The sequence below is a fragment of the Aquarana catesbeiana genome, linkage group LG01 (assembly GCF_042186555.1).
Source record: "Aquarana catesbeiana isolate 2022-GZ linkage group LG01, ASM4218655v1, whole genome shotgun sequence".
Taxonomy (NCBI): domain Eukaryota; kingdom Metazoa; phylum Chordata; class Amphibia; order Anura; family Ranidae; genus Aquarana; species Aquarana catesbeiana.
This window is the reverse complement of record NC_133324.1, coordinates 947,688,630-947,709,302: the sequence shown is the minus strand read 5'-3', so window position 1 is coordinate 947,709,302 and position 20,673 is coordinate 947,688,630. Positions and strand designations below refer to the sequence as shown.

Genomic DNA, 20,673 nt, shown 5'->3' with positions numbered 1-20,673 from the left:
CTGGGCTGTTCAATGAGTGAATGGACTGTTACTGCAGTTTCTAATACACAGTGTTAGAAGCTCACAGTGTGCAGCGAGAAATCAGAGTAACCAATTTCAGTCCAGGAGAGGAGCCGGTACAACTACAAGACTGAAGAGTAGGCCAGAGAAATCTATATGTAAAATAAGAGTACTAATGCGCAAACCAATAATGAACAAAGGAGGGACTAATAAGTAGCTACCAACATATAAGGTGTTCCCACACTAAAAATGAATATAAAAGAAGAAGAATGTGATGCTTACTCAGTGCTAATAAACAATCAAAACTATAATAAACAAGTCTAATATATAAAGTGCAATAGTCAAAGAAGAAAATCTTCATAAAAAAATGTGCAAATATGCAATAACATCAAAAATAAATAACTTTCATGAAAATGTACAAATAATCTTTGAAGATAAAGTGCAAAATGCGCCAAAGTGATAATTAGAGCAAAAAATCGTGCCCAATCAAGGATAACAGATAAACAGTTCATGAAATAAAGTGCTTGTGCAAAAAACGAAAAAATCCAATTCATCCAAGTGTTTCCACCATCCGTTGTGCGCTATTAGTTTGCCCCAGCCTCTCACCTCATATGGAGACCCCTACAGGCCAAGTCAAGCCTCTGTGTGGATGGAGTACTGATTCCACAACAATCGATACGTTTCCAGAGGTATCCAAAGCAAGACGACACCAGTATAAGGATCAGTTTCCATGCTCATCAAATGCAGATTACATGCAATGAAAGAGGAGGGGCTCCATGGTGTAGTAATCCAGTGCAATTTATTAAAAAAACAAGTAGTAACTTACAGTTTAAAAACGCTCAATACAGCTTCACAAACAAGGGGACTTCCGGTCTCGGCCACGACCGGAAGTGACGACACACGGCTCCTCCCTGACGCGTTGCGTCACTGAACCCGTGACTTCATCAAAGTTTATGATGCGTGGTGGAAACACTTGGATTTTTTCGTTTTTTGCACAAGCACTTTATTTCATGAACTGTTTATTTGTTATCCTTGATCGGACACAATTTTTTGCACTAATTATCACTTTGGCGCATTTTGCACTTTATCTTCGAAGATTATTTGCACATTTTCATGAAAGTTATTTATTTTTGATGTTATTGCATATTTGCACATTTTTTTTTAATGAAAATTTTCTTCCTTGAATATTGCACTTTATATTAGACTTGTTTATTATAGTCATTATTGTTTTTTAGCACTGAGTAAGCGCCACAGTCTTCTTCTTTTAGAAATCTATATGTGCCATCTATGTGGGTGGCAGAAGATCCAAAGTGCTAATGGCAAGCTCCTTGCATTGTCCCAAAATGGCCAACGCACTGTTTTATTTTAAACCACCTTTCCCAAAATGTATAAATATTCATGCAGCCCATTCTCCCGAATCCATTCCAAAACCAAAAGGAATCAATACGACGTCAGCCTTCCCCTTGCTGATATTTTACCAGCCTAGAACACAAGAAATACAGGCTGCTACCCTCACAGTAAGTATGTGCCCGGAAAGGTGCCCTCTTGCTATACCATACTGCAAGCTTGGTTTGCTGGTATCTTTGTGGCGAGGGTGATAACCTTGACCTGTCCTCTTTAAAATAGCAACTGCCAAGAAAGCCACCGATCACAATCTCAGTGTTAACATGGTGATCACATGGCTTTGTTTATCCACAAAGCCATGTCAGACAATGATGGCTTCTGAGGTGGATTTGTTTATAAACAAACCATGCCACATCACCACGGGGAACTATTTTTTTTTTGTGCCACATCATGAAATAATAGAGGGTCTTTTTGATGAAATTTCAGAGAACTTAATTTGTATTACAGCCGCTAATTCAACATCACCTGCTCCTCCTTACACTGCACTTGGCTTTCCAGCTCCACCATAAAGTATAAAAGCAGAAATCTCACTACCAGAGTCTTTAAAAAAAAAAAAAAACTGAAAATCAACCAGGTGGCATCAATCTGCCATAGAAATATCAGTTTTGGGTGGACTGACTTGGTTGAATCAACCAGGTGGCCTCATTCTATAATGAGAAAATCCGTTTTCAGTGGACTGGCCTTGGCAAATCAACCAGGTAGCATCATTCCATAATGGAAAGATCAGTTTTTGGGTGAACTGATTGATCGCTGAGCCAATCCATGTAGTGTTTCAAAAATGCCACATAAAATAAAAGTGTGTACGTCGGAAACAGTCATACGCTGCATTTATGAATTCCACAGTCCAGAACTATATCATTAAGTGCTTGGAGTTATTGTCCAAATGTGATGGGACTTTGTCCATCAGTTAGACAGGAAGTCAATGGCGGCTCTGACAATTTTCGAGGTTTTCACATCCATGGCGGTGACTTTGATCTCCGTGTCTCCAAACTGCATACTGGCTTTAATCTCTCGCCGAAATGTTTTGGCGTCGTTGATGTCTGGTAAGTCCAGGTTGATGGTGCCACATTTCCGGACTCCCGGATCGGTGATGTAGACCACATCATCGGTGGAGGAGCAGTAGATGTTGATGATAATTTTACGTTGCCCGAGGCGTGCCGGACAGTAGCTCCTCTGAACGATGTCACCGAGGGCCACTGATTGGTCCACAGAGACAAACTTGTCGAAGATGTCCGTGCACCAGTTCTTCCCATCTTTGACCAGGAGTTTCTCCTTCGGATGCTTCCCTTCAACGTACTTATTCAGGACTCCGACCCCGTAGGTTAGTGGTGAGCGTCGGACCCTCACAATGGTCGGGTCTAGGCCAAATAGGACTGCGCCTTTGAGGATGGTCAAGCCAACGTCTTGGGGGATGATGACCCGGCAGATCTCGCTGAATGCAGTCTGGACTGCATTCTGAAGCATTGTTGACTCTGCGAAACCACCCACCAGGAACAGGTACTTGATTCCTTTCACCTCTGGCTTGTTCATGAGGTCACCTGCAGGCAAGAAGCATAAGAATGAAATAATGATCGCATACCTACAAACAGCTTTTCCCTCCAATGATAAAAATACATGGTTTGAAAAGTTTGGTGTAAAGGAAATTTAGTCTCCTGCACAAAGTCCCGACCTCAACCCTACTGATTGGAATACCAACTGTGAGCCAGGTCTTCTAGCCCAACTACCTGACCCCACAAGTGTTGTTTTGGCTGCATAGGCACAATTTCCCACAGACACACTCAAAGTTCTTGTGGAAAGACTTTCCTGAGGAGTGAGTGGCCTGCAAAGAGCCTTGACCTGAACACATCTGGGATGAATTGGGACATCAATTGAGATCCAGGTCTTCTCATCCAACATCAATACCTGACCTCACAAATGCTCCTTTAGCTAAAGAGACACAGATTCCTACAGACACACTCCAAAGTCTTGCGTTGGATGATGGTTGTTATCAGAGGCCTAACTAGAACCTTCGGGAAGCGAGAAACCATGAAGGGCCCTTCCTTCTGAGCCCGGTGCCCTTACCTCTGGTCCTGGGCCCTTCCCACTAAACCCGAGGCCCTGTACTCCCATTGCGTGGCCCTTTATTATGATCCCGCAGTGGGACCCTTTCACATGTTCTGCAGTGGGCCCCCTTCCTGCCATCTTGGGCCCCCCCACAGTAGTAAAACGCCAGGGCCCAGTCACAAGTCCCACCTTTGCAACCCTGGTAGTTCTGCCACTGGTGTCAGTAGTTTTTTATTTTTGTTATTTATTTTTTTTACCAATTTATTATTGTTTTTTACAATTTTAGTTTTTTGCAATTTTTTTGGAGCCCCGTTGGAGGGATTTCCTGAAAGGGTTTAAAGAGACCTCTGTTGTTTCCCCTTGGAGACAGAGAAAGGAAATTAAAGACAGAGCCCTTAATTTCCGTCTCTGCAGTCTCAGCAGCATGGAATGAATGGACAGGAATAGCTCTATACAGAACTTCCAGTTCATTCACAAACCAAAGCATAGTAAACATAGTTTACTATGCTTCATATATAAATGAACAGAGTCAGTGGTCGGCACCGATCACTGACTCTGTCCATTCAGAAAAGGAAGGGACTGGTAAATTACATATTCACCAGCCCCTTCCCCGCTCTCCATTCTGATACATCCCCTCCAGTAGCTGGTTGGAGAGGGGAGCGGAGAAGTCCGCAGTGCTGGGGGGGAAGTTCAGGGGAGAACACAGGGGCCTGGGGGCAGCAGGAGATGAGCAACCTGGATAGGAGGAGCGGTGGGCGTGGCATATAGAGGAACCAATCCCCTCCTTTTTCCTCCTGCAGCTGCTGAATGCCTGCGGGAGGGAGAGGAGGAGAAGCAGGCTTTCTGCGGTTACAGGCTACAGGAGGAAGATAGAGGGGATCAGTTCCTCAATATGCCACCCTCTCCGGCCCTCCTATACAGGTGTACAGGGAGGGCCACACGGACGCCCTGGAGCATGGGGCTGGGTCGCAATTTCAACCCCTGTAGTTATGCTACAAAGGTATGGGGGAAAGGGGCAACTCAATATTACTGGCCATGGTTTTGAAATGAGATGCCCAACAAGTTCATATAGGTGTGATGGTCAGGTGTCCACACACTTTGTGCCTATATAGGGGGCAATTTATAACAGAGAGCAGAGATCACTATCCAATCTCCGTTATACACCCCTAGCACACTATGGCATGCATTGTACAACCAATTCATGAAATGCGGGTCGTGGTGGGAAACCAGTGGTGCTCCATGGAATATTCTCTGCTTGGTCCAGTAGAGAGAGCTCCATGATTGTCATGTGATTTTGACAGATTCTCCCATTCATTTGGCAAGACTCCCATTGATTTTTATTAGGCTCCACCAGCTTCGGACTCCAGAAATCAGTGGTACTTCCATATTGCTGCTTTTTTAAAGTTACCCCATAGAGTATTGCTTAGGAACCCTTGACCCTGGTTCTTTTCCCACCAATTCCAAAGGTTCTTTTCCATCTTTGGTTATATTTTTCCACAATATAAAATAAATGAAAAATCCAACTGACTTTAAGACCCTCCTGCTAATGGTTTGCAGACCTAAAAACTAAGCGTAGAGTTCAAGATCTCATCAACGGTGTCCCTGAGAGATAGAAAGAAACCCTTTAACTGCCCAGCTTCTACCTAACTGTGAAACATCAATTTTGGATGGACTGTTCCTTTTATTTTTCAGAACATACTGGCGCTCTCGCCTTGCAGAAGATCCCATCGGGGCTGTGCTATAATTCTTGCAGATGTTTTTCTCCTGTTCTCGGGGTTGCCCCATACATTATTAATGTCGCTTAGACCGTCTGCCTGTAAATAATCCGTATCTGTTACATCTCCTGCGGGTGAATCATGGCTCAGTGATGAATCATGCTGGGATATCTCTCAGGACACAATAGTAAAACACTATTCATATGCTGCTCAGGCAGATAAAATGACTGTCTGGACCGCTGATGGAAAAAAAAATAGAAGAAGAAATATGGGCAAAAGAGAAAACAATCCCAACCGTTCAAATACTGCAAGAAGGCACATGAAGCAGCAGATAAAATGGACTGGGGATGGAAGAGGTCTACAAACCCTAACCCTAGAAACTTCACTCTCCACCTCCTTGACTCCACATTGTACTGTCCCTGGAGATACAATGGCCAAAAGTTTGGACACCTATATGAACTTGTTGGACATCCCATTCCAAAACCATGGCCATTAAACCTCTTTGTAGTTAGAACGGCCTCCACTCTTCTGGGCCTCCACTCTTCTGTATCTCCCTGGAGATACAATGGCCAAAAGTTTGGACACCTATATGAACTTGTTGGACATCCCATTCCAAAACCATGGCCATTAAACCCCTTTGTAGTTATAACGGCCTCCACTCTTCTGTATCTCCCTGGAGATACAATGGCCAAAAGTTTGGACACCTATATGAACTTGTTGGACATCCCATTCCAAAACCATGGCCATTAAACCCCTTTGTAGTTATAACGACCACCACTCTTCTTGGAAGGCTTTCCACAAGATTTTGAGGTCTAGTACATTATTTACTTACCTTATTCTTCGCTCCTGTGGGCTCCTCCTTCCACATGACCGGTTCCTTGAAGCCTCCTCTCTTTGGCTCTCTGTCCATCAGGTGCAGCTCTATAGTCCTCACATACAATGCAGGAGCAGCAGTGCTGCATTGTAAGTGAGGACGTTGAGGGCCCACCCACAACCTTGACCATTGGAGATAATAGTACCGTGCAGACTGCCAATAGGGAAGGAGGAGAGAGGGGTATAGGGTAAGAAAAAAAAAATCCTTTTTCATGGTACCCTGGAAAGAAAACGAGCACTGAACTCTCGCAGTAATGGGGGATCCCACTGCAGAGCTTTTAGGTCCCCAGATTTGACCTTTAAGGAGGAAATCTTTCTAAAAAAAAAAAAAAACCCTGAAAAACCAGACAGGGGTTATAATATTTCCCACTTTACCCAATTTGAAAAAATACAAATTTGGCTGTACTTACACTTTAAGACAACACCCATTCTCCACCGTGGCCACAAATCTCTGCAGCATCATACCACACTTGTGATCTATTCATTTACTGCTTAATGCCTCAGCATTTGTACAGCCATCACAAATAATCCATGTAACGTATCTAATATGTGTATTTCCTATGATTGGCGGCTCCATCTAGTGGCCATAATGTAGTATATTCCTGAAATATCGCAATCACAGCTCCATCTAGTGGTCACAATGCAGTATATTCCTGAAATACCAAAATCAGGAAAATTTCACATTATGGCCACTAGATGAAGCTGATGACTACAGAAAATACACACATTAGACACATTAGGAGAATTATTCATGATGCTTGTGCGAATGCTGAGGCATTCACCCAATTATTATTTTTTTTTCTTTTTAAAAAAAGAGACCCCCTAGTGTGGCATACTTTTTTTGGCCCACAGGAAAACATTCCTATGGTCCAAGGGGCCATTTGGTTATGTTTGTCCCATCACCCTTTCCTGCATTGTAGTCAGCTGTAGCAGCAAGCTACAAATTGCAATATGAACCCTGCAATGCCTTTTCTACAAAGCTTCCAGTGTGACCATACCTATGTGCTGGACGATCTGCTGGATGGTGGGCTGGAAGAGTTCATTCATAGCTTCGGAGGACATTCTCAGCATTCCCTGTGATGACCACGTCACGAAATTCACGCTACGGCAAAGACACAAATATTGCATTATTGCATGGCAGGGATTAAACATAAATGGTTGTATCCTGGAATTAGGAGGACTGGTTTGTAAGCAGGTGCTTACCGGGGTATTTCTGTGTTGGTTGTGTTCAGTACTTTTGGGGGTTAACTGTATTTTCTGCTGTGTAAATTGCACTGCTTAGTTGAGGTTTCCCAGCAGAAGCGGTGCTGTAAGGTTGGTAAGGGTTAACTCTGCTAGCCAGGTTTTCCTGGGCTTTTCTGAATAGTACTGCCCTCTGCTGGACATAACATACAAAAAGGGAACTGAATCTAGGTCAAGAGCTTTCTGGGGACTGAACTGCTAAGATCTAAGCTATTACTACTTGTGGGAGCCCAGTTGGGGGTTCCAAGGGGTATGGACTATTGCTACACAAATTATAGATTCACTACCAATAATGGACTCTTGCAAAGAGTATAATTTGAAAATGCTATATAAAGCAATAAAAAAAATAAATAAATAAAAATCTAAGAAAATGAAAAAAAATACCCTACACCCCATGTTCTAGTGGCTCTCGTATCTTGGGAAAGCTGAGGAGCCCAAATTGCTTAGAATGCACATGTACATCATCTGGCAAGATCTGTGATATTCAGATTTCAGATTCACTCAGAGGGCACTGCATAAATTAACAAGGCTTAAAGGATTGACAGTAATCCAGTGAGTCCCCACTAGCTCAAGGACAGTTCCAAACCGACTATTTTCTGCCTTCCCAAGGGATCGAACCCCAGTAAAGCCAATTAATACCAAAAGGGGAAGCACCATACCACCAGACGGGCACCCACATTTGTAACCAATCCACTATTCCACAGACCTCCACCTAGCTCCTCCTAACTAGGGATGAGCTAACGGTTTGGCCTAACTTTCACTGATCGGACGTTCGGCAAACAGCCGAACAAACGGGTCATTCGACCGTTTGTTTGTTTCGCCCCCCCCCGAACCGACCACAATGCATGAACGAATGAACAGTGCATTGCAAGCCCTGATTGGCTGAAGCAGTGAAAGGTTCAACCAAAAAGGGCACAGAGCACTGTCAGAGTCATGATTGGACACTGTCATCATGACTTTCAGTGTGATTTTGGCGTGGAGAGAGATAGAACAGGGCTCTGTTCAGTGCTAGTAGTTAGTTAGTGTGCTATACGGTGCTATTTTGCTTCAATTGTCAGTTTAACGCCATTTACTTGCAAGTGGCTGACGCTGTGGTCAAATAACTCAGCTGACTCCTCGATGGCTGATGTTGGCGCTATGACAGGAATAGATGTGGACAAGGTTTATCCACTCTTGCAACTGCAGGGGACTTCACACTTGACTCTGCTTGTGTGACAGAGGATGAGGAGGATGAGGAAGGTTTAGTAAGCCAGTCCACCACCTCCTCTGCAAGCTGTGGCTGGATAGCATGGGCAAACTCACTAAACAGAAGAAATGATGCCCGAGGACTGACCACCACGTCCACCTTTGCCTGTGGACACATTTGTTGCTGGCCCCCTTATAGTGCCAAGGGAACGTCTGCCGTCTATTGGGAGGAAGGGGGCAGTCCTTATAAGCAAATGTAAAGAAGAAGTTGAAATCTGTATGCTGATGCACCTTAATCAATGTAAAGAGGTGTTTGGTGCACTTTAATTTGAGTACGTACACTACACAGACACACTCCACGGATACACTATAATATACTGCAATATAATGTGATGCACAGAATTATATGGCGTTAAACTGGCAGTAACGCACACAAAAGTAAATGGCGTTAAACTGGCAGTAACACACAAAACTATATGGCCTTAAACTGGCAGTAACGCTCACAGAACTATATGGCGTTAAACTGGCAGTAATGCACAAAACTATATGGCGTTAAACTGGAAGTAACGCACACAGAACTATATGGAGTTTAACTGGCAGTAATGCACACAAAACCATATGGGGTTAAACTGGCAGTAACGCACACAAAACTATATGGCGTTAAACTGGCAGTAACGCACACAGAACTATATGGCATTAAACTGGCAGTAACACAATCAAATAGATGGTGTTCAACCATCACTACACTGACGCTATCTGAGCTGTCCCTACTCTAGCTATACACTAATGTAAAGATTACTGACACGGTCTCACTACAGTGAAACTTTCTGAGCTGTCCCTACTCTGCACACTATGCAAAGCTGAATGATGGTCCTCTTCACTACACTCACACTATCCCTAGACTGCCATTAAACTAATATTCTACACTGACAATTGAAGCAAAATAGCAAAATAGCACAGTATAGCACACTAACTAACTAATAGCACTGAACAGAGCCTTGTTCTATCTCTCTCCATGCCAAAATCACACTGAAAATGACTGCCATTGAAAGAATACTTTTATACTGTGGGGCGGGGATGAGCCATGATTGGATAAAGTCATGATAACAGTGTCCAATCATGACTCTGACAGTGCTCTGTGCCCTGATTGGCTGAATATTTCACTGCTTCAGTCAATCAGGGCTTTCAGCGCCGCAATGCATTGTGGTTGGTTCGGGGGCCGAAGAAGCGATTGCACTACCCGTTTGTTCGGCTGTTCGTTGAACGTACGAATAGCGAAAGTTCAGCCCGAACTTATGCTCGGCCCGAACCGTTCGCCCAACCCTACTTGCCACTCAGTCCTCAAAAATGTTGTGTGATGCCAGCCCTGACTTGTGAGCTGAGTGCATTTCCACCAGATCAACGGGTATTTATCTACACTTGCAGATCAAAATCTAGGAAATATGCAATGATTTCAGAGATGCACTGTGTAGGTTTTTCACTTATAAGTGTAGGCCCTGTTTTTTTAATATGATTAGGATTTCCATCAATACAAATATGTGATACGCACATACAGAACTGCTCTAAGTCTGGTTACAGGGCCCCCCTGGGATATAAAACTGTGACAGATGGGCTCCTGAATCCATAGTGAAGTCATCACAGATGACTCAGAAATCACCTTGTCAATAGCAATTGCAGGACTGATACACGGTCATCGGACGCGTTGAGAGTGAAAAATGACCGCTCCCTGTGGACACCCTGCCAGCACTGAGTGATTGCCGAAGAGGTAGGAACTGAACACTCATTACTCGTAGATTGATAATTAGAGTGATCTATTTACAAGAGATGCTGGGCGTCAGCCATTATAGGTAAAAAAAAAAAATTGTAAGGGATGCACTCTATGAGGATAGGTTCACATCACCAATGTGATAGGACTACATTTCCACAAAGGTAAACAAGATACCTGATTAGGGAAGAGAGCCATTGTACTCTGCATGCAGAATTAAAAAGAGGAGCTGGTGAAATTGCTGACTCCAAAAAGTTTGTGGACACCTGACCATCACACCAATTATATGACCACCTCTCCAAATGCATGAAACGCGTCTACCTCTTTGTTCCCTGCTCCATCTGTCAACCACTGATCATATGAAGCTTCAATAAAAGGATTTTTAGAAGTGCAGCCGTCTGGAATCATTTCCTTATGTTACACAGCATGTGAGCTGGGCAAGCACCTGACTACTGTGTGTGGGGATTACCCAGAGTCTCACTCACCTGGAGCAGCTTTTTTTGTTGCATTGTTTCCAGTGAAGGGTACTATTAATGCTACAGTACAAAGACATTTTAGACAATTGTGCACTCCCAACCTTGTGGTAACAGTTTGGGGAAGGTCCTTTTCTGTTCCATCACGAATGTGCCTCTGTGTACTAAGCTAGTTCCATAAAGACATGGATTTATGAGTTTGGTTTGGAGGAACTTGAGTTTGCCTACAGAGAGCCCTGATCCCAACCCTACTGAACACAGGGCCCTGATCCCAACCCTACTGGACACACAGCCCTTACCTCAACCCTACTGGACACAGAGCCCTGACCTCAACCCTACTGAACACATAGCCCTTACCTCAATTCTACTGAACACAAAGCCCTGACATCAACCCTACTGGACACAGAACTCTGACCTTAACCCTATTGAACACAGAGCTCTGATCACAACCCTACTGGACACAGAGCCCTGACCTCAGCCCAACTGAAAAAAAAGCCCTGACCTCAACCCTACTGAAAAAAAAGCCCTGACCTCATCCCTACTGAACACAGAGCCCTGACCTCAACCCTACCGGACAGAGAGCTCTGACCTTGACCCTAGTGAACACAGAGCCCTGACCTCGACCCTACCAAACACAGAGCCCTGACCTCAATCCCACTGAACACAGAGTCCTGACCTCAACCCTACTGGACACAAAGCCCTGACCTCAACCCTACTCAACACAGAGCCCTGACCTCAAACCTACTGAACACAGGGCCCTGACCTCAACCCTACTGAACACAGAGCCCTGACCTCGAACTTTACTGAACACAGAGCCCCGATCCCAACCCTACTGAACACAGAGCCCTGATCTCAGCCCTACTGAAAAAAGAGCCCTGACCTCATCCCTACTGAACACAGAGCCCCAGACCTCAACCCTACAGGACAGAGAGCCCTGACCTCGACCCCACTGGACAGAGACTTGACTTCAACCCTACTGGACAGAGCCCTGACCTCGACCCTACTGAACACAGAGCCCTGACCTCAACCCTACTGGACACAGAGCCCTGACCTCAACCCTACTGGACACAGAGTCCTGACCTCAACCCTACTGGACACAGAGTCCTGACCTCAAGCCTACTGGACACAGAGTTGTGATCTCAACCCTACTGAACACCTTTCAGATGAACTAAAATGCCAACTTGGAGCCAGGTCTTCTCATCCAACATCAGTACCTGACCTCACAAGTGTTCTTTAGGCTGGGAAAAAAAATCCCTCAGATACCTTCCAAACTCTTGTGAATAACCTTACCAGAAGAGTGGAGGATGTTATATCCATTGAGGTTGGGAAAACTCCAAAGTAATGGTCATGGTTTTGGAATAGGATGTCAAACAAGCTCATATAGGTGTGATGATCAGGTGGCCACAAACTTGACAAGGACTTAATGTTTACACATTTTCTACTGGCCAATCTGCATGTATACAGGAGTTTTAGAGAATTCCAAAATGTATATTTATTGCTCGTTTTTTAAACCATAATTAAATCCAGAAATATCAGGCAGCTGAAGTTTTAAGCATACTTTCTTGGTAAAAGGTGAGCTGAGCACCACCTAGTGGTAACCAGCTTGAATTGCAGATAAAGCCATAACTTCAACTGCTAAACTACAATATATTTTCTGAGGTTTGGGGGGAATGAGGCATGGTTTGATTTGCTGCTGCTGTTTAGGACCCTTGCACAAGAGTGAAAGCTACTGTTGTCACCAATCCGAGTTTCTACATATTCCTATGAAGAGTCCACTAGAGGGCGCTCAACATAGTAAATTTGTGTCTTGATACCTCTAGGGACAAAAATAGTCCAACTGAAAAGCCAAGAGTTCAGCCATGCTATGACTGGATGCCCCCACCCCCCCCTTCATCAGTCATTGAGCTTTTCCATACTAAATAAAGAGGTTTTTTGGAGCCACCCTTTAAAATTACACTATCTTCTTGAATTACCTGCTCTTCCGGAGAGCCGTCTCCACATTATGCCCCTTGTGTCTGCGGTAGAAGTCGATAAAGGAGAAGGGGAGAGAGATGTTCAAGTGGTTGGACCTCTGTGGGGCGGCTGTCCTTTTCCGGGCCTCAAATGCGATCATCAGATCCACCCAGGCAGCTGGGCGCTTCATCTTGAAGGTCTGGATGAAATCTTCGCTGAATATCTTGCACAACATTTTCTCAAAGGCGAGGTCAACCCCAACAGATCCGTATGGACCCCCTTCAAGGACAGAACATGGCCAAAGGTCAGGAGGTCATTATATAGAGAACTATATCTAATACCTCTAGACTAAACCCAGCCATGCTTAGCCCATGGCCATATTTACTAGATATAAAAGTCCAACTCTATCCAAAACCCTTGTTTTTTTAGTTTTGGATATTAAATGGGAGGGTTGGAATCTCTGTCAGGTTTTAGCTTTTTCTGTCTGTGACCCCCATTGGACAGATTTTGCTTCACTTCCTGTCCACGTGACACCTATACAAGGACTGGGAGGAGCAGTTGTCATGGGGACAGGAAGGTAAAAGCAAAAGTTGGAAGCAGAGGCGCAACTAGAACCTTCAGGGCCCCAGTGCAAGGAACCATGAAGGGTTACACTTTGCATCAGTGTTTTGCTTTGCTAGCCAGCTACTGTGTGCCGTTTATCCTGCTCCAGATCTTGGTCTTGCCCTGCATCCTGTACTCTCCTGCCTTATTTCTGTTCCCCTTGTTCCTGATCCCGGTCCTGTTTCCTCCCTCCTCCGTTCATCTCTGGTATTGCCCTGTTTATTCGTGTATCTCATTTTGTATATTTTGTATATAGTTAGTTTGTTGGTTAGGATTTCTGTTACACTGTTAGGTTGCTTGTTACAGTATATGGTTATGGTTCACTTGCAAAAAATAATACTATTATTTATTTATTTATTTTATCAGTTTTTTGATTGCACAATCATATTGTTTAATGTATGGTTCAATTTATACACATATAAATTTCTATTTTTTATTTTTTTTTATTCTCATTAGGTTACCTTATCATCCACAATGTATCATTTCAATATTAGTGATGATTATTGTTATTATTATATTTGATATATTGTTAATATATTATTGCTATTATATATTTGTTTTTATTGGCTACTTTTTGAATTGTACCCCTGATCTTTAATGGAATAAAGTTGTATCTGGACCTCTTAGCAGTGGTGTGGCACTTCAATGTCAACTTTTTTTTACAGGCAGGACAGAAGACATCCTCAATGGTGGCCTTACAGCCTAACAATTCTGCCAGGGCAGGGAGAAAATACAAGTAAATAATGACAAAAACGGTGATCCCTGAGAGTTAAGACTGCATTATTATAACCATGTGTGGAGATTCAGTTCATTACAAATGTCTGCTGGTGACTGTTCTTACAATCAGTGAAAAGATGGACGGATTTGTTTCTGTTGGAGACCTCTCTGGATTCCAGTTTTCCAGAGTGGGTTGGACAGTGGAAGGTGCTATAGAAAGCTACATTCTCCTATCTTCCCTCTGATGCTACAAACTGGTCTCACCTGATGCCTTGTAGAGCTCCTTCAATGTCCCCTCTGGCTGCTCGATCTGATGTACTGTGAGGTCCACCGTACCTCCACCGCAGTCCACAACAATGTAGCGATCTCCTAGGCAGGGAACAGAGAGAAAAGTCTGGGCTGATGATAAAGAGAACCTACTATTACTCCTCAAATGGTGGTACCATGACCAACTAGAGAGATGGAACCAGCTCACCAAGTTCCAATCCAGACCTCTGCTGGAGTTCCATTGGACCAACTTGAAGTTTGTAGGGCACCTTGGTCTCCTTTCTCAAGGTTCCGTCTGATACCTTGATAAAAGGGACCACAGACTCTTCAAAACTTCATGCTGGTGTAATGGAGCTCCAGTAGAGGTCTGGAGGAAAAATAGGCATGCTGGAATTTGTGAAGGAGGCTTCACAGCACTTGCCTAGGCAAGAATGGTGGCTCTGAAGATGGGATGGGGCAAGCATTACCAAAAAAAAATGGGGGGAGTCAATTTTGTAGGGGTGGGAGGGGGTTTTGGGGGGTTCAAGGATATAGGAATTTAGTTGAAATGAACAGTCTGGTAGCAAGTTCACTTTAAACGTTGTGCAATGTGTTTAGGTCCTCCATGCTCTCTAGTGTGCCGGTCATGAGGAGACCTGGATCCCCTCCCCTGCACAGGAAATACAACATTTTAATTTTAGCTCTGAACCCTCAGCTCAGTATCCTGCTCCACCCGCTCATCCACCAACAGTCCAATAGTGACCTCACCACGTCCCACCCGGGAGTCATAAAAACACTTTACAGGACTGAGAACACGGCCAACTTCTCTTCGTCCAACCTCATCTGACCTGCCAAGGGGGTTCCTCCACTGCCAATGCCAGAGAGACGGGTATTTTATTCACATTTAATTGGTCTATAACGGGGGGGGGGACTCCAGACTTTTCATCCTATATTACAAATATTCACCAGCCGAAAAAAAAAAATCAGTTTTTAGAAATTCAGCGAATACAAGTGAAATGAATGAAGACGTTTTACATTAAGTGTTTTGGTATGGTGTGAGTTATAACAACTCAGGAAAGAACTTCATTAACAAACCAGAGAAATTCCACATAAACCTGAGCCCATCAGAGACCCCTCTTACATCAAAGACCCCTCTTACATCAAAGACCCCTCTTACATCAGAGTACCCATCAGAACCCCCCCTTTACATCAAGGTACCCATCAGAACCCCCCCTTACATCAGAGGTCCGATCAAAGCCCCCCCCCCCCCTTACTTCAGAACCCCTCTTACATCAGAGTACATTTTCTCAGAGGATCACAAGCCGTAAAGAAAAGTTTGATGTCTGATTTCCCCTCCCCGCGGACTCCGAGCTCCATGTTTTATCTGAGCCATGTCTGCGCTCCGCTCAGTTTCATTATCAGTCGGAGTCTCCATCTCCCGGACTCCCACATGTGCTGAAATCAGCCCACATCCTCGCCGCCGTTCTGCACATTTTCTGCATTTTTCTTCCTCTTCTCTTTGGAAACTTTGTGATTTTCTTCATTTTTTTATTTCTGAGGAATTCAGTCCAAGGGATTAAATTCCCCCCCCTCCGGCCTTCCCCTTCAGTCTTGCACAGTTTGCACCGACTCCTCTCTTGGACTGAAATGACTTCCTCTGATTTCACTGAACGCTGTGAGCTTCTCACAATGTGCATTAGAAACTTCAGCATGTCAGATAGAGCCCCGCCTTGTTTCCTGGCTGGAGGGCATCCGAGGGATACAGAGGACGTCCTCCCGTGATCGTGCTGCCCGCGTCCCTCGGACTCAGCTGATCACAAATAAGGGTAAAGGACCAATCACAGCGGCCCTTCACCACATGATCAGCTGATCACGGAAGCAAAAAGAAGCCAGTTATTGGCTTTTCTTTTCTCACGCTGATAGCAGAAAGAGGAGAAGAGAACTGATAATCAGCTTGTGCTAAAGGGACATCGGCACTGATAATCGGGGCACTGATTATCAATGTCCTGATTATCAGTGCAGTCCCAACAGTGCCCATCAGTGCTGCCTATCAGTGCCTCCTCATCAGTGTCACCTATCACTGCTGCCAATCAGTGCCCACCATTCCCTCATGCCACCTATCAGTGCAGCCTCATCAGTGCCCATCAGTGATCATTGCCCATCAGTGCAGCCTCATCAGTGCCCATTAGTGCCTCCTTATCAGTGTAGCCTCATCAGCACCCATCTGTGCAGCCTCATCAGTGCCCATCAATGCCGCCTCATCGGTGCCCATCAGTGCTATCTCATCAGTGCAGCCTCATCAGTGCCCATCAGTGCCGCCTCATCATCGCCCATTAGTGCCGCCTCATCAGTGCAGCCTCATCAGTGCCCATCAGTGCAGCCTCATCAGTGCCCATCAGTGCAGCCTCATCAGCGCCCATCAGTGCTGCCTGAACAGTGCCCATCAGTGCCGCCTCATCAGTGCAGCCTTCAGTGCCCATCAGTGCAGCCTCATCAGTGCCGCCTCATCAGCGCCCATCAGTGCTGCCTGAACAGTGCCCATCAGTGCCGCCTCATCAGTGCAGCCTTCAGTGCCCATCAGTGCAGCCTCATCAGTGCCGCCTCATCAGTGCCCATCAGTGCCATCTCATCAGTGCAGCCTCATCAGTGCCCATGAGTGCGTGCCCCTCATCAGTGCAGCCTCATCAATGCCCATCAGTGCCGCCTCATCAGTGCAGCCTCATCATCGTCCATCAGTGCCGCCTCATCAGTGCAGCCTCATCAGTGCCCATCAGTGCAGCCTCATCAGTGCAGCCTCATCAGTGCCGCCTCATCAGCGCCCATCAGTGCTGCCTGAACAGTGCCCATCAGTGCCGCCTCATCAGTGCAGCCTTCAGTGCCCATCAGTGCAGCCTCATCAGTGCCCATCAGTGCCGCCTCATCAGTGAAGCCCCATCAGTGCCACCCATAAGTGCCCATCAGTGCAGCCTCATCAGTGCCCATCAGTGCCACCTCATCAGTGCAGCCTCATCAGCGCCCATCATTGCCGCCTCATCAGTGCCCATCAATGCAGCCTCATCAGTGCCCATCAGTGCCACCTCCTCAGTGCAGCCTCATCAGTGCTGCCTCATCAGTGCCCATCAGTGCCACCCATCAGTGCAGCCATCAGCGCACATCAATGAAGGAGAAAATTACCTATTTGCAAAATTTTATAACAAACTATGAAAATGTTTTTTTTTCTAAATTTTCTGTCATTTTTTTAATAGTTCAACAAAAAATAAAAAAACCCAGTGCTAATTAAATAGCACCAAAAGAAAGCTCTATTTTTGTGAAAAAAAAAGGAAAAAAATGTCATAGTGTGTACACGACAGGCAAGAAGGGGGTATAAGTGCCCAGTATGCAAGTGGTTAAACTTCACATTTAAATCAATTAAAATCTGTTCAGCCCCTCAGATAATATCTTATCATGACTTCTCACAACATGAATCCAAGGAGGGCGCCACAATCAACCCCACCAGACTTCACCCACACTATATGGACCACTCCACCAGTACTTGGCACTGGCATATGGTGAATCATTGTGCTATAAATCATTTAAAACCAAATTATACCCAAAACCAAAAATGTAATGTATTGCAGCGACTGCATTCGTTTTCTTTTTTTAGGCTGTTTTTTCCTCTGTTTTCACCCGGTGATCTGGCCAGTAACACACCTCCTGTATTAGAGCCCCCCCCCCCCCCCCACCTCTGGATGAAGAAGCACATTGCCCGTCTGTGGGGAGGGGAGTGTTAGATGTATTAGCATATTTAGATACATTAAGAAATGGAAGCCAAACTCCAGCTAATACTAATAATTTTAGGATAAAGGTTTTACGTGAATGAATAAAAAACTGACCATTGTAGGCACCCCTGTCAGTGGTAAATGGTTTGTCTCAACTCTGTAGCTGATACATTCTGTTGGAGAGCTTGAGCTTTTGAAAAAAACAACAACAGACTTACTAGCCAGATCACCAGATGAGAATAAAAGAAAGAAAACCTCAAAAAAAGAAAACAAATGCAGCCGTCACATCTAAGAATTGGTGGTCAGCTGCAATATAATCAATGTTTGCTTTTGGGTTGAATATCGCTACAAAAATAATCTTTCTTCCAATATACCATTTTCTTTTTGTTCATACCGATTGATTGCCTTCTCTGACCCTTCCTTTCATTGCTGGATACATCTTTTTTTTTTTTTTTTGGATACAGAATTGGAGTGAGCAGGTGGCTGTTTCCAGTGATGAGGACATACAATTATATATTATATTATATTTTATATTGGAGCTGTTACATTGTTTCACATCTCTTCTATTCTCAGGTCACTTTGATTTCATTTTATTGGTGAGTCCAGAGATCCCATGTGTGCTACATTTCTACTTCATTGTGAAGATACATAGAGGATCTGTCACAGGTGATTGATGCTGCTTTTTATATACTCTCATCATATATATATATATATATATATATATATATATATATATATATATATATATATATATATATATATATATATATATATACACACACTATATTCTCAAAAGTATTGGGACGCCTGCCTTTACACGCACATGAACTTTAATGGCATCCCAGTCTTAGTCCGTAGGGTTCAATATTGGGTTGGCCCACCCTTTACAGCTATAACAGCTTCAACTCTTCTGGGAAGGCCGTCCACAAGGTTTAGGAGTGTGTCTATGGGAATGTTTGACCATTCTTCCAGAAGGGCATTTGTGAGGTCATTTGGTGGAGGGGGGATTATGGTGGGGGGTTGTTTTTCAGGGGTTGGGCTTGGCCCCTTAGTTCCAGTGAAGGGAACTCTTCAGAGGTCAGCATACCAAGACATTTTGGACAATTTCATGCTCCCAACTTTGTGGGAACAGTTTGGGGATGGCCCCTTCCTGTTCCAACATGACTGCGCACCAGTGTACAAAGCAAGGTCCATAAAGACATGGATGAGAGAGTTTGGGGTGGAGGAACTTTATGGACCTTGCTTTGTGCACTGGTTTGCAGCCATGTTGGAACAGGAAGGAGACATCCCCAAACTGTTCCCACAAAGTTGGGAGCATGAAATTGTCCAAAATGTCTTGGTATGCTGACACCTTAGGAGTTCCCTTCACTGGAACTAAGGGGCCAAGCCAAACCCCTGAAAAACAACCCCCCACCATAATCCCCCCTCCACCAAATGATTTGGGTTACAGACCAGTCAAGTTCCTCCACCCCAAACTCGCTCATCCATGTCTTTATGGACCTTGCTTTGTGCACTGGTCCCAATCATTTGGTGGAGGGGGGATTATGGTGTGGGGTTGTTTTTCAGGGGTTGGGTTTGGCCCCTTAGTTCCAGGGAAGGGAACTCTTATGGCGTCATCATATCAAGACATTTTGGACAACAATTTTATGCTCACCAATCAAGGCCAGTCAACAGTGGCGTCAGCAGGAGGGGAACTGACAGTGGCTGAACCCCCGAGTGGGTCTCCAAAAAGCCCGGGGTCTCGGGTGGGCATGGATCTATTATTAGCCCCGAGCATTGCCGCCAAGCGGGGACCAATCTGACTCGAGCGCGGCCGAGTGTAATAGCAGGTCCCGCCTTCTGGAGCCTGCAGCGCCTACGATGGACGTCCCACTGGTACAATGCCGGGATCGCGGGATGTCCATCATAGGCGCTGCAGGCTCCAGAAGGCGGGAATTAAAATGCGGCCGCCGCGTCACTGTGAGAAGATCCCGACCCCACTCGGCGCTCGGGCGGGCGGCTCTCCTCTCCTCATCATGGCTCTGGCTGCCTGAAGTCTACTCTATACTGTGTGATGGGCGGACCGCTGAGCTGCAGGAGGACACCTGAAATCTGGTCAGGTAGGTCAGTGTATGTCAGTGTATGTCAGTGTATGTCAGGTAGGTCAGTGTATGTCAGGTAGGTCAGTGTATGTCAGTGTATGTCAGGTAGGTCAGTGTATGTCAGGTAGGTCAGTGTATGACAGGTAGGTCAGTGTATGTCAGGTAGGTCAGTGTATGTCAGGTAGGTCAGTGTATGACAGGTATGTCAGTGTATATCAGGTAGGTCAGTGTGTGACAGGTATGTCAGTGTATATCAGGTAGGTCAGTGTGTGACAGGTAGGTCAGTGTATGTCAGGTAGGTCAGTGTGTGACAGGCAGGGCTTTTCTTCTCAGAGAATAAGTGCAGGAACTCCTGCCAGCCATCGTTTATGCCCCCTACCCACCTCTGAGCACTGTCCCTTGGTTCCACCTTCTACATACCTCCCAGTAGAGAATACAGAACCAAGTATCATTTTGTACTACTAAGTGATTTGTTAATGATAACAAGACAGTAAAATAGAATCCCTGCTTTGAGCAACAATAGACCCCACCCCAGCAACAGTAGACCCCCCCGAAACAATAGACCTTCCTCAACAACAATAGATCCCATACACAACAATAGACTGTCTCCCCCCC

At 45.0% G+C, this 20,673-nt stretch overlaps 1 protein-coding gene across 3 annotated transcripts in view; it reads right to left on the bottom strand.

The window, feature by feature from the left end:
* Positions 1-1,165: 1,165 nt before the first annotated feature.
* Positions 1,166-20,673, bottom strand: part of HSPA12B (heat shock protein family A (Hsp70) member 12B) — an 80,933-nt gene continuing 61,425 nt past the window's right edge. For all 3 annotated transcript variants that reach the window (XM_073611112.1, XM_073611113.1, XM_073611114.1), the window contains 4 exons: positions 14,238-14,342; positions 12,674-12,932; positions 7,034-7,137; positions 1,166-2,942 (listed from right to left, as the gene is read on the bottom strand). In XM_073611112.1, coding sequence (XP_073467213.1) covers positions 2,308-2,942; positions 7,034-7,137; positions 12,674-12,932; positions 14,238-14,342 — 1,103 coding nt within the window. In that variant the 3' untranslated portion in view covers positions 1,166-2,307. The remainder of the gene's footprint in view (positions 2,943-7,033; positions 7,138-12,673; positions 12,933-14,237; positions 14,343-20,673) is intronic.